This window comes from Triturus cristatus, chromosome 1_2 (genome assembly GCF_964204655.1).
Source record: "Triturus cristatus chromosome 1_2, aTriCri1.1, whole genome shotgun sequence".
Classification (NCBI taxonomy): Eukaryota; Metazoa; Chordata; class Amphibia; order Caudata; family Salamandridae; genus Triturus; species Triturus cristatus.
The window spans coordinates 449,259,992-449,272,371 of NC_140580.1; the positions used below are offsets into that span (position 1 = coordinate 449,259,992).

At 44.8% G+C, this 12,380-nt stretch overlaps 1 protein-coding gene across 9 annotated transcripts in view; it reads left to right on the forward strand.

Moving 5' to 3' along the window:
• Positions 1-12,380, forward strand: part of CPEB3 (cytoplasmic polyadenylation element binding protein 3) — a 675,133-nt gene that overhangs the window by 419,150 nt on the left and 243,603 nt on the right. For all 9 annotated transcript variants that reach the window (XM_085606164.1, XM_085606161.1, XM_085606163.1 and 6 more), the window contains exon 6: positions 12,141-12,308. In XM_085606164.1, coding sequence (XP_085462290.1) covers positions 12,141-12,308 — 168 coding nt within the window. The remainder of the gene's footprint in view (positions 1-12,140; positions 12,309-12,380) is intronic.

The following is a 12,380-nucleotide window of genomic DNA, read 5'->3' on the forward strand; positions in this document are numbered from 1 at the left end:
CTGCATATCTTGTGGGAGTGCCCGGAGGTGGAGGGGTTTTGGCGTGGTGTGCATGAGGTGCTGCGAGTGGTCACGCATGTGGCGCTGTTGCCCGAAGCGAGGAGATGCCTGTTGAATGTGTGGGAGCCTACCGATTACTCGGTGCCGCAGACGTGGTGGGTGACTCTGGGGTATATGGTTGCCAAGCGTGATATTGCCCAGCTGTGGGAATCCCAGAGGCCCCCGACTGTCTCGGCCTGGAAGGAACATATGGATTGGTGCATGTTTCGGGAAAAGGTGGTGTATGTGGCGAGAGGTAAGCCTGCGACATGGGTGAAAGTGTGGGGCCCCTGGAACGCCTACCGCGGGGGAATCTGTGCTCCACCGTTATTGCCCGATCCTTCGCCGGCCCCGTCCCCTTAGCCAACTCATCCCCCCGGTACCTGGGCATTAGGTGTACCCAGCCCTAGTTCTGATCTCTCCCCCCCCTCTTGAGATTCCTATGGATGGCTAGGATCCCCCCTCTAGGGGAGCACGTGTTGCTATTTCCGATTGAGGATTGCCTTGTGGGTTTGTTTGTATTTGTTGTTCTTTAAGTTTAAAATGGAACCGTCTAGTGGGGTCTGGATAGTGTGGCTCGCAACGATGTTACCTCCTGTGCATGCTCGGCCGCAGCACCATGTGTTTTATAAATGTATATCGTATGCTCCTTTTATTGCTAGCGGCCGGCCGGAAGGTTGTAGGCCCATAATTGTATATTTTTTGAGTCTTGTAATAAACGGTTTCAAAAAAAAAAAAAAAAAAGAGTTCTTTCGACTGTGCCATAATTAGAATGTCGTCGAGATAAATTATCAGACGCACCCCCCGTTCTCTCAAGCATTGCACCACCGGTCTCATGAGTTTGGTGAAACACCAAGGGGCGGAGGACAGACCAAAGGGCATCGTGGAAAACTCGAACCACTGGCCGCGCCAGAGAAACAGGAGAAACCGCCTGTGTGACGGGAAATTAGGAACCGCCAGATAGGCGTCCTTCAGATCTAAGCGGACTAGCCAATCCTGTTCTAAAAGTATGTCCCGCAATAAATGGATGCCCTCCATTTTGAAGTGGCGATACACCACCCAAGCGTTGAATTCCCTGAGATTCAACACCAAGCGAAACCCTTTGTCCTTCTTCGGAACCAAGAAAATCGTGCTTACAAAACCCCGAGAATGGGGAGTAGCCCTCACTATCGCGCCTTTGTGGAGTAACGCTTCCAGTTCCCTGTCGATGAAATTCTGATCTTGTAGGGAAAAATGTAGGGAGCCGGGCATCTGAGTCTGATGTGGAGTGGCGTAGAACTCTATGTGGAAGCCCTGCACTGTTTGTAAAACCCAGGGATCGACCGTAATCTCTTGCCACCTGTGAAGGAATAACGCAATGCGACCTCCCACCATGTACTCTGTGGTAATTAAAATCGGTACCTGAATAGGAGTTATCTCCGGAATTTTGTTGTCCTCTGTAGACCCCTCTCTGGCCTCGACCTCGTCCACCTCGATTGAGGGAGGGGTAAAACTGCGGCTTCTGACCACCTCTGCCTCTGTGTTCAGTACCTCGGGAGGTCTGGTTATAACCTCGGCCGGACCCTCGACCCCTGGAGCGTCCGGCCCTATCAAAAACACCAGTGTGGAACACCTTCTTGATGTTTGCCTGCGCCTTGTCTAGTGCCGAAAACGTGGCCACGTATTTGCCCATCTCTTTGACAAATTTGTGACCAAACAGCATGCCATTGGCCAAGGAACCCGGTTCAGTCGTGGCCATCTCTGCCAATTGAGAGTCTATTCGCATTAAGAATGAGCCCCTCCTTTCCGTTGAAAGCGCCACATTGGCATTGCCCAAAAAACACAGGGCCCGCTGAGCCCACTCCATAACATCCGAAATGTCCAAAGGGATGTTTTGGTTCTTAGCGTTGACCGCCGCATCCAATATTTTAGTAAAGGGGCCCGAAACATCTAGCAGTTTATCCTGGCACCCCCGCCAGGCTCTATCCAAACCCTTTTTCGGGTCCTTCGCGAATTTACGCATAAACGTAGCCATGTTAGGATCTAACTCTGGCGTGTCCGCCACTTTACCAGTCAGCGATGGTCTCGGGCATTCCGACCTTAAGGTGGCGCGCACCTCTTTCTCAAAACCCTGTCGTAAGTTTACCCCCACATAATGGGCCACCTCCGGGCAAGGAACCCACTCCGAGGATCGAGGATGTATAAGACTCTGAGGGTCAAATAAAAGATTTTTGGGAGCCTGGCTGTCATCTGCTTTATAAGCAGTATGTTTCGCCTTTTTTGTTTTCTTTTTGGGCCTCACCGACTCCACCTCCGAGTCAGAGGTGTTTGTAGTAGATGGAAAGGATTCATCCGTGGTATAAGAAGCCATGGAGCCATGGTCTTTCATGACGTTTTTGGCCATACGCGCCAAAACTTTGGCAGAAGACTGCGAAGTGCCCGCGTCACTATGATGAGTTTGCATCTTCCTCTTGCCATACTTGAGGAGGGGTTTAGTAAAAGGCTTGAGGGCTTTTATCAAAGCCTTGTTAACTGAACCCTGGACGTGGGTATCCAGGGCTTCAACCAAATTCTCCTCCAATTGTTCAGGTTCCTCATATTCCTCATAGGTATCACACTCTACCCACTGATCTTCCTCTTCGGCGTAGTACGCCATTGCTTGAAGCAGAGAGGGTTGGAGGAGATTCACGGGGGGGAGCAGCCCAGGGGTGTCAGAACCTGTCACTAGAAATTGCACAAAAAGAATTGAAACCTACACTAAAGGTTCTGAACCAATATCAAGGTGGAAGGAGAAACCCCTAATAAACTCCCCTAGAGCAAAGCTCTATGCCGGTAACACGCTCCGGTCAGCGTTAAGATAATGAGGCCAGAGATGTGTGCAGTCTTTGTACTCTGTGCGCGAGGAGCCGTTAACTCGAAAGAGACGAAAACGGGTTCTCGCGCACAGACACAGCGTCCGGGGCAACGACGCGACCGCTCTCTGAGCACGAGCGTGTCGTGTCTGCCTCCTCCTTCTCCACCGCCCCCTAGCAATCGTAACAGTACAACGACGCGCGCGCTGCCGTACACGATGTCCCCAGAGGGGCCGGAATCGCGAACACAAACACCTCAGGAATACTTACACCGGCAGCGCCGTAACTTACTACAACAGTACAACAATCCTGAAGATAAGCATAAACCAGCGGTAAAATCTTAATACAAGAACTTCCCCACAATTCTACCACAACGATAAAAAGGTAAGGAAAAGCACTTATCTGCTGCTGCAGCAGCAAAGAAAGAGGAAGTGATGTCGTGGTTCGAACTATATATACTAAAGTACTGATAGTGATTGGGGCATACTATGGAGGGGGTTGTACTTCTGGGATATGCTGGAGTTTAAAGTTGTTTAATTGGCTGCTGTGTTTTTGCAGTAAAGCAAAGAGAAGCACAATCAGAGCCTCCGTGGACTGACATAGAATGGCAGCCCACATATGCAGATCAATGCGATCACATAGGTGTCCGTGTTGAAATGCTTTATAGGAAAAAACATTCCAAGATGGTTACTATGCAAGGCCGGCCATCATGGAATATTTTTTGTAGAAAGTACAACAAAAAGCATTTCCAAATGGCCAACTAAATATGTGAGTACATGCATAGGTGGCTCTCTTGTTTTTCCAAAAATAAATAAAGTAGGCTGCAATGCTGCATATACCTGTAGAAGGAAGTGGTCTGGTAGCCCTGCATGGGTAGCTTCCTGGCCCTTGCACGCCTAAAAAAGTAATACAAAGACATTTTGGAAAAAAACGTTCTCCCACAGGCCAACTAGGACTACTTTCTGTCTGTACGACCACATTGTGCACATGCAGAATGCCGCCACTCACAATGAATGGATCCAGTGACTGATATGGGCAGACTCACTGCATATGTTGTATGCTGTGGTGGGTGTAAGTGAAGTGTGCATGACAAACTGAACGACCATAAGATGAGGCACCTGGCCAAAAGCCCCTATTTTATAAAATAGTCTGCTGACTAGGGCAGACCTAACAAGGATAGGTATTAATAAACGAGCACATGTAAATATGGGCATGCACAAATTACATTTTCATGTGCTTGTGTATTAAAGGCAGCCCTATAGGGTTTATCAATGCTAGGATTTCAGAGAATGAGCAGCAGAAGACAGAGAGTGGTAAGATAAAATATTGATTTTACCAGGAGACATTGAAACAGTGTAATCAAAAACACACTAAATTAGAACCCCTTATAATTCATTACAATAATTGTGGGAAAGCATCTGATATTTGGTAATCGGATGACAAGAAGTCGAGATTTATGTAAAATCTTACTTGAGCATTACAGCCTGTATATGATTTAAGCGGCTATGTTTTATAGATTTAGAAAGTAATGTCAGTGTTTTAAATTGCTCAGCGTTGATGGTGTCCTAAATAATCTGTTGAAGATAACGTGAGACTGGGGAATGTGACTCATCGGCTAACAGTGCTGCTTCTGGATCTGGGAAACTAAGTTCGAATCCCCGACTCAAATCAATAGTGCCTTAAATACCCGCGTAACGTTAGCTGTAATGTACTCATATCGACTTTTGCACTATATAAAAAAAAAAATAGAGCGGTACATGTGGAGCATAGCAATTTAGGCTCCACCCTTATATGTCATGATTATGCAATTATATACTGGTATTGACCTCATATTTACTGTGTGCCTTAACTTCATTAACGTGTGAAACATTTGAATGCAATAATGAAATGTAATCATTGTAGAGATTAGCTATTTATGCTCTAATCTCAGTTAAACATGTAATCATGTACTGATTATTCATGTTAACATTTATTATTAAAGTTTTACATGTATAATTATGTATTCGAGTTCATATCAACTGCTAACTTAAATTGGCCTGTCTGCATGCCTCAGTTGACCTGCATTTTGCCTTGCCAGCATATTTTTTTCTTTCTTTCCAGGTGAATTATGATTCTAGGTAGTTGGAGAAAGGCTCATTGTCTGTATTAGACTGCCGATAGTGAGGCATGGAGGGAAGAACTTGGAAGTGAACTTGTAGAATTAATGGGCATGTTAATGTAGAAGATTTGTAAATCACTCAGTTACCATACGGTGCCCTGGCGGTAGCTTGCTGACCGGTACAGAAGGCCGATATCATTACCAGAAATCTGATTTGCTGAAAAGCCATGTTTTCACCAACCGTTTTAAATTGAGCAAGGAAGTGGCTGTTCAAATGGATAATGGCAGCTTGTTCCAGATGGTTGTGATTCCTAGATAAAAACTTCTACCGCCCAATTGATTCTATTGAATTTTGGCACCACCATAGTCCTAGAGTTGGAGAATCTAAGTGGTTTGTTAGGTGAGTGCCATCTGAATTTCTGGCCTAGATATTGTGGCCCTTGTTTATGCAAGGCTTTGTACGCAAAGCACAGAGACTTTAATTGAATCCTTTCCTTTACTGGCAGCCATTGCAGTTGCTTGATGATTTTCCTCACTGAGACATGTTTGAGGATGCATGCAAGAAATCTAGCTGCTGTATTCTGAAGTACCTGAAGTTTTCTTAGATGTTGGGCCCGAAGATTCAGGTATAGACCGTTGTAGTAGTCTAATCTGTTCAGCACCAGGGCCGATATAACCAACTTTAGAGAGTTTTCTGGGATCAATGCCAAAATCTTTTAAAATTTTCATAAAATGAAGAATGTGGAGGATGTCAAGGCATTTCAGCTGGTTCAGTCAGGTCACCCAGATTCGCTGGCCACCAACTGGGGGACCAAAAAGAGCGATAGTTTTCAAAGAGCACTTCCTCAGTTTTATTGGAGTTCAGTTTTAAACAGTTAAAGCTCATCCATGAGCTTACTGCTGTCATTAAATTACTTACTGATGGTGTAAGGTTGTTTCATGACTGCCATGACAATCTAAATGTCGTCGGCGTAAGAAGTTAAGGCAAAGCCAAAGGATTTTACGACGATGGCCAAAGCAGCTATGTTAATATTAAAAAGAGTAGGGCTAATAGATGAGCCTGAGGCACTCTACATGGAAGCTGAAAAAAAAATTAGACTTGAACGGGTTCATGGCTACAAATTGCGTCCTGTCTTCCAGGAATGATTTGAGGCAGATGGAGTGCTATTCCCGGGTCAAAAGGGCCTACTGTTCATTATGTACAAGGATGGATAGATGCTCAAGGTTGAGAACCACAGTCCCAGTTCGATGCGATGGGAAACTGAAGGGATGTTGCAGATGCATTTGAGTAACAACTTGATTGGTTTCTGGTGGTGTGAAAAGAGATAAGGACGTTTCTGAATCTCCGGCTTCTTTTTAATGGGGGATCTTAAAGTTTGAAGTCACTGAAATTCCCTTCAGACTTAGAGAGGTACAGACCATCTGCTTGCCTTAGTCTTGAAATGGTGAAGCTTTATGCTAAACACGTATTTCCTTTTTCCAAGACCCCTACTGAAGTCTTATTCTGCTGACACCTTCTATGCTCCCTATATAGAGAACCTAGGTAGATGATCCTGTAATTGAATTATGTTTCGAAGAGAGAAGGGACATTTCTTGATGGAGCACCTGTTTGCTTTAATATGTTTTTTTATTGTGGCTATCACTATTTTGTATCTCATTCTATTGGGCTCATCTTACTGAGATATTTCAGCTTCTGCTGTTTTGCAGTACTTGGTGCACTTATTCTTGGTTTGCGCACATACTGGATTGCGTGGTAATCCAAAATAAAACCCTTCAACCACAATTAGTGAATATTGGCCCTTATTGTGGAATCGCATTGATGCCACAAGCTAGAAATGTATTCTTGATGTTTTTCTCCCTTTCAATGCTTGACGTTAACCAACAAATGACCATACACCCGTTGGAAAAAAAATCTTTAACGACTTGACTAAGAGATTACATTGTAAGGCCCAACGCTTCTTCACATGTGAGGATGAACCGGCCACTTCACAGATCTCGAAATGGACTACTATTTGTTTAGTGATCACCAATCCGCTTAACCAGGCCTCAAAGAAACTCTGCTCCTCGAAGAAGCATAATTATTTACAGTACAACAACAAATTAGCTATTTAAGAATCCCTTCAATGTGCAGTAGGCCCAGTAGTATTATGTAGGGAGCAGCCGGTCCCTTTGCGAAAGAAAAATCAAAGGTTAAATAGATTTTAACGAAAGTAAAAAATTATGTATTATAAAAGGTCACGACGGCCTAGCATCACTGGCACTGAATGGAACAACTGGCGGATGTGCACACTGTGCACAAGCAAAATGCAGTCTCTCATTTTGAGTGAAGCCAAGGGCTGTCACATATCCCCATGCAGCATGCTGTGGTGGGTGTAAGCAAAATGTGATTGACAGTTTATCTCACCAGTGGATGAACACTGCTGCCTGTTAGCCTCTCTACATACATTTTTTGTATATTAATAAAAAACAAAAGTCTGGCAAAACAGCTAAAGCGGTCTCAGTCTCAAAGACCAAGACTAAAAATTATGGATTTGCGGTCAGTACAGTCCTAATGTTCAGGGGAATGTCAGCTGACGTAGGAGCTGAGGGAACACTCCTATATGTTGCCTTTGATGTGGGTGAGTAGAGTGCCCAGCTTTTTTAATGTCTGTTGTCTTGGGTAGGTCTATAAAGACTTTCTACATAACCCTGATGGTTTACCCTTGAGCAGTCATGCATCAGATTTTGGATAGCCAAAAGCCCTAACAATCATTTACAAAGAAGTTATTAGGTCGGATTTCAAAATGAAAATAATCAGGTGTTATTCTAAATATGAGACTATTTTTTGCAGTAATGTCATGCTTGAATTTTTTCCTGATAGATACCTGTAGCACTAATTTAATGATGGCGCACTACCCCTAGTGATAAGTATGCACTCCCAGCACATGTCAAATGCCCTGCTGGTTACTTTACCACCTATCATTTCCCAGGACTTGTACACTTCAAATATTGACTGCCTCCTGATCTGCCTCTGCAAGTGTTAGATATTCCATTTGATACCACAAACCCTGTACCCAGGGTAAAACTAGGTAATTCATTAATTTTCATAGAGTATATTTCTTCTGTAATCTAGTGTATTGTGACTTGTATTGGTGATGAGTGGGTTCACTACCCATGATCGTTTTGGATAAACAGTGGTACTTGCAGTAAACTTATTTCGACTGATATACAAATCTAATACCCTGCTATACCAAACTGCCAGCAATCTGACCACTGTTCACGTTTTACAGAGTCTACTATCAATAATGCTTCCAAGGATGATTGCCTTGATTTATCATATTGAATGTAAGCAGTTGTGAAAAAACACACAACTTCTTCTCATTGTTTGAGCAGCTAGTGTAGCAGAAGTCACTTCTTCTGTAACAAATCCTTGGCTGGTAAAGTAACATGGGGGTGCTGATCTACATTTCTAAAATCAAAAAATTGGGAGATGTGGGCGAGTGGATCTCTTGGCGTCATCCTCAAAGCACGATTTTCCTTCAGAAGCCTTCAAAATAGTCAAGCACGCAGTGATGCGGTTTCATTATAAATAACACACTTAACATCCAAAGAGCGGTATTGATTGCCTGGAAACACGAATTCCTGGCTTACCTTTTGGTTGAATCCAAATATTTTCTATTAACTCCTGTTGCAGACATGAAAGTGAAGAAGCATTGTGGGAGAGTAGGTCATGGCATAGTGTTTCCACCCACTATGGTAAAAGAATCGTCTATTCTACAAAATATGGAAATAGTCTGTCAGTTGGATTGCATTTTATTTTGAAGCTTTCGAAAAAAACTAGCATTTTTCGACCTAAAACATGGATTGAAATATGACATACTTTAAGGTGTATCCAGTTCACAGGTTGGAATGCAGTTTTGTGGGATGTAGTTGTAGGAAGGTGGATATCTGACTATGGTTACCCCCAACTTTTTGCCTAGTGTCTAGCTGGTTTTTCGACTTAGTTGGCCTGAGATCCTGCCATTCAGGGTCTCAGGCTGTCTGCTCTCTCTTTAAAATGGACTCCATGTACCCTAGGTACATTCCCAATTGGTAAGGATCACCTTATTGGACCCTGTACAGTGTACCCTAGGTACCCAGGGCATAGGTGTACCCTAGGCCTCCCAGGGGCTGCAGCATGTATTATGCCACCCCTGGTCTGGCCTTCCAATCAGACACAACTGGCTGATCACTCAGCTGGGGCAAGGTCGTGTAATCACCCCTTTGCTTAGATATAGTATACCTATATCTACCCTTAAAATAGACACATGTGTACCTATCAGCCACTCCTATGGCAGGCCTTAACAATCCTGGAGGCAGAGTGATTGGTAACATGTGAGATGGTGCTCTAGCATGAGCTGAGCCTGTCTGCAGCTTTCGGAACCATGTCCTTATAGCTGTTCTATGATATAGCCTACCATATACTCTTAAAGTGCCTTATAATCTTAAACGGTTATGGTAACTATGGTTTGGCTTTATCAAAACATGTCGTGTAAGGTGTCTAACACTTTGGAATAATACCCCCATACCATTTCTGGTGATGAGGATATTATTCCCCCCTTCTAGAGGGAGAGACATGTTAAAATCCTACTTTGCTGTTAACTCTGACCAAAGCCTCAGCATCACAAAATGGATGCTGCTGCCACAGACACAAGTCTGACCTCCTGCTGCTGGGAGTGATCCCGGCAAGGGAGGCTTGGACAATAGGTTTCCTGCTTGGGGAGGTGCTAGCACCTCCCCAGACAGACTTTAGTGTATTGGGGCAGGGAGGGCTGAAAGGAATGAGACATGCCTGGGGCACACAAGGTGTCCCATGCATAGTCCAGTTCAAACCGGTGCTGGGGCACTCCAGCCCCAGTCCTGGCGCGAAACTGGACAAAGGGAAGGGGGTGTAACCACCCCCCTCCCAGGTCCCACCCGTAAGGCGTGACCTAGCAGGTAACCCAGCCCCCCAGATTAGTATAAGAGTGGTAGCTGGGCCCCAGGAGATTAGATTATCCTGAACCTGCAACTTGAACAGAAACTCTGGACCTTCGACATTCGACGAAAGAAGAAGACTGAAGAATCTCCCTTGTGGCCAAGGAGTGGCTACCCTGTGCAAACAGGCACCATCAAGACACTACCCTTTGCTTTGCTGAAGTTCTACGAGGGACCGACTGCAGAGCCCGACCAGAGCCTTGACTTCCAGACTTCTCCGACCCTGATCCACATCCACAGCCGAGCTGAGATCCGTGGAGGCGACGAGAGACGTGGGACCGGCTACCTGGGAAAAGTGGCTAGTATCTTCCAGCGCAGCTTCTGAGGCACCCTCGAAGTTGTGCACCGGGGATAGAGAAGTCCCAACCCCAAGCACCATCTGCACCAAAGATCAGCCCCCCACACTCCACGAGTCCTGCGTGGGGCCCTTCTCCATTTTCCTGCTTGCCGCGTCTGTCCGGTTGCTTGCCCGTTGGCTAGTGGCCTTTGTGACGACGCATCCAGAAATCTTCACTGCTGGTTTGGCTCCTCCAGACTGGCTCCCGCTTCCTTGCAAAAGAGAAGCACCCCAGACCTTCCTGGTCTGCACCAGAAGCAAGTCCTCCGTTCTTCGTGGGTTCCGCTTGCCAAGGCTTGGTGAGTCCTAGTTCAACTTCGACACCGCCGACAGCAAGAGCCTTCGTGGGACAGCTCGCCTCCTGGTCCTGGTCGTCCTCGACGTTTCCTGGTCCCCGTGGCTGCAGCGACAAGCTTCACCTTCACCTGCAATCTTCACGACATCGCCTGGTTCCTCCTGGTTCCACGTGGTCACTGGCTAGTGACCTTGACTCTGTCCCTTCTGCTTGCAGGTCTCCTCTCTTCTTGATCCCAGCCTTGGGATCCACCGGACACTCTTCACTGACTGCCTGTCAGCATCTTTCCTTCAGGCATCCATAGAAGTCCACGACGAAACCCGACGCAAGTTCACACCTATGCACCCGCAGCCTGTGGGCTAGGTAACTTGGGTACTTCGGTGCTCACAAGGGTAGTGACTATCCTAGGGTCTAGTTTCCAAGTCTCGACTCTCTAGCTGCTTCAGAAGTGTCCTTAAACTGTTAATTTCTAACTGCTAGTAATTCTATCGACTTTTACGCGTGAGTGTTTCCACTCTGCACCTGAATCCCGTGGGCCTCCCACTTCCTAACTGTTGCTAGTGTAGTGTAGCCCCAGCGATTCCCTAGGCCTAGGCCTATCCTATTTCCGTGACAGTGGTCCTTATACCACTTCTTTAGTATATGGTTTGCGTGGCCCCTAGGGCCTAACTGTATTACTTACCTGTGTGACTTAATGTATGCTTAAATAAGACTGTGTTGTACTTACCTCTAATCTCATAAAGAGTGCTGAGGGTTTGACTAGAATAAATACACTTTATTTTCTATATATATCTGTTGTGGTGTCCTTTCATTTGGTATTCAAGGGATTATATATGGTATCACAGCTGGCTTCACATGCCATTCAGAGTTTAGCCTAAGACTGCTCTTGTCCATGCTACCACTAGGATAGCTGGTCTATAAGGTTGACTTTACAACCAATCACCATAAGGGTTGTTTGGACTGATATAAGGTGTACACTAGAACTAGTGACATCATACATCAGGCCAACTTCTCACAGTAGTTACAATTAATAAAATATATACAATTAAAGGTGCTAAATTGAAAATGTGAAAACATTTTCCATAATAGAAAATTAACCAAAATATTTCAATATTTGAGCATTTTTCGGTATATACTTGTTTTTGTATTTTTGGTATACACTGTTGAGGTTCAAATTATAGAAGTTGATCATGGCGGGGTTTGTGACTTCCAATATTGACTCAGTGGGGTGTCCCCAAATTCAAGCAATTATTCAGTAGGGTCCACAGAAGTCAGTGTTAGGAACGGCTGACCTCGTTTTTAATGGGTGCCATGTTTATGAATTGTATATGGTAACAAGTTTTGTGATCAATAACTTAAACAGATATTAAAATGGTAATTCATCCATTATGAACATAGAATGTTAAATGCCAGATATTACAGACAGTTCATAAATGGTGAGGATTGCACTATTTGCATAACATTGTGCATGTATGACTGTTTGTTAAATTTCATAAATGACAGGTACAAAAGTAACTAATCATCTTCACCTCAAATGTATTCCAGGTCGGTCTTCACTCTTTCCTTTTGAAGATGGATTCTTAGATGACAGTCACGGTGACCAGTCCTTATCTTCTGGTTTGAGCTCTCCAACGCGCTGCCAGAATGGTGAAAGAGTGGAACGCTATTCTAGAAAGGTCTTTGTTGGGGGGCTGCCTCCTGACATAGATGAAGGTACTGACAATCACTATTGAAAATGCTTAGTTTACTTTTAGAACAATTTCCAATGGCTGTTTTTCTTATATG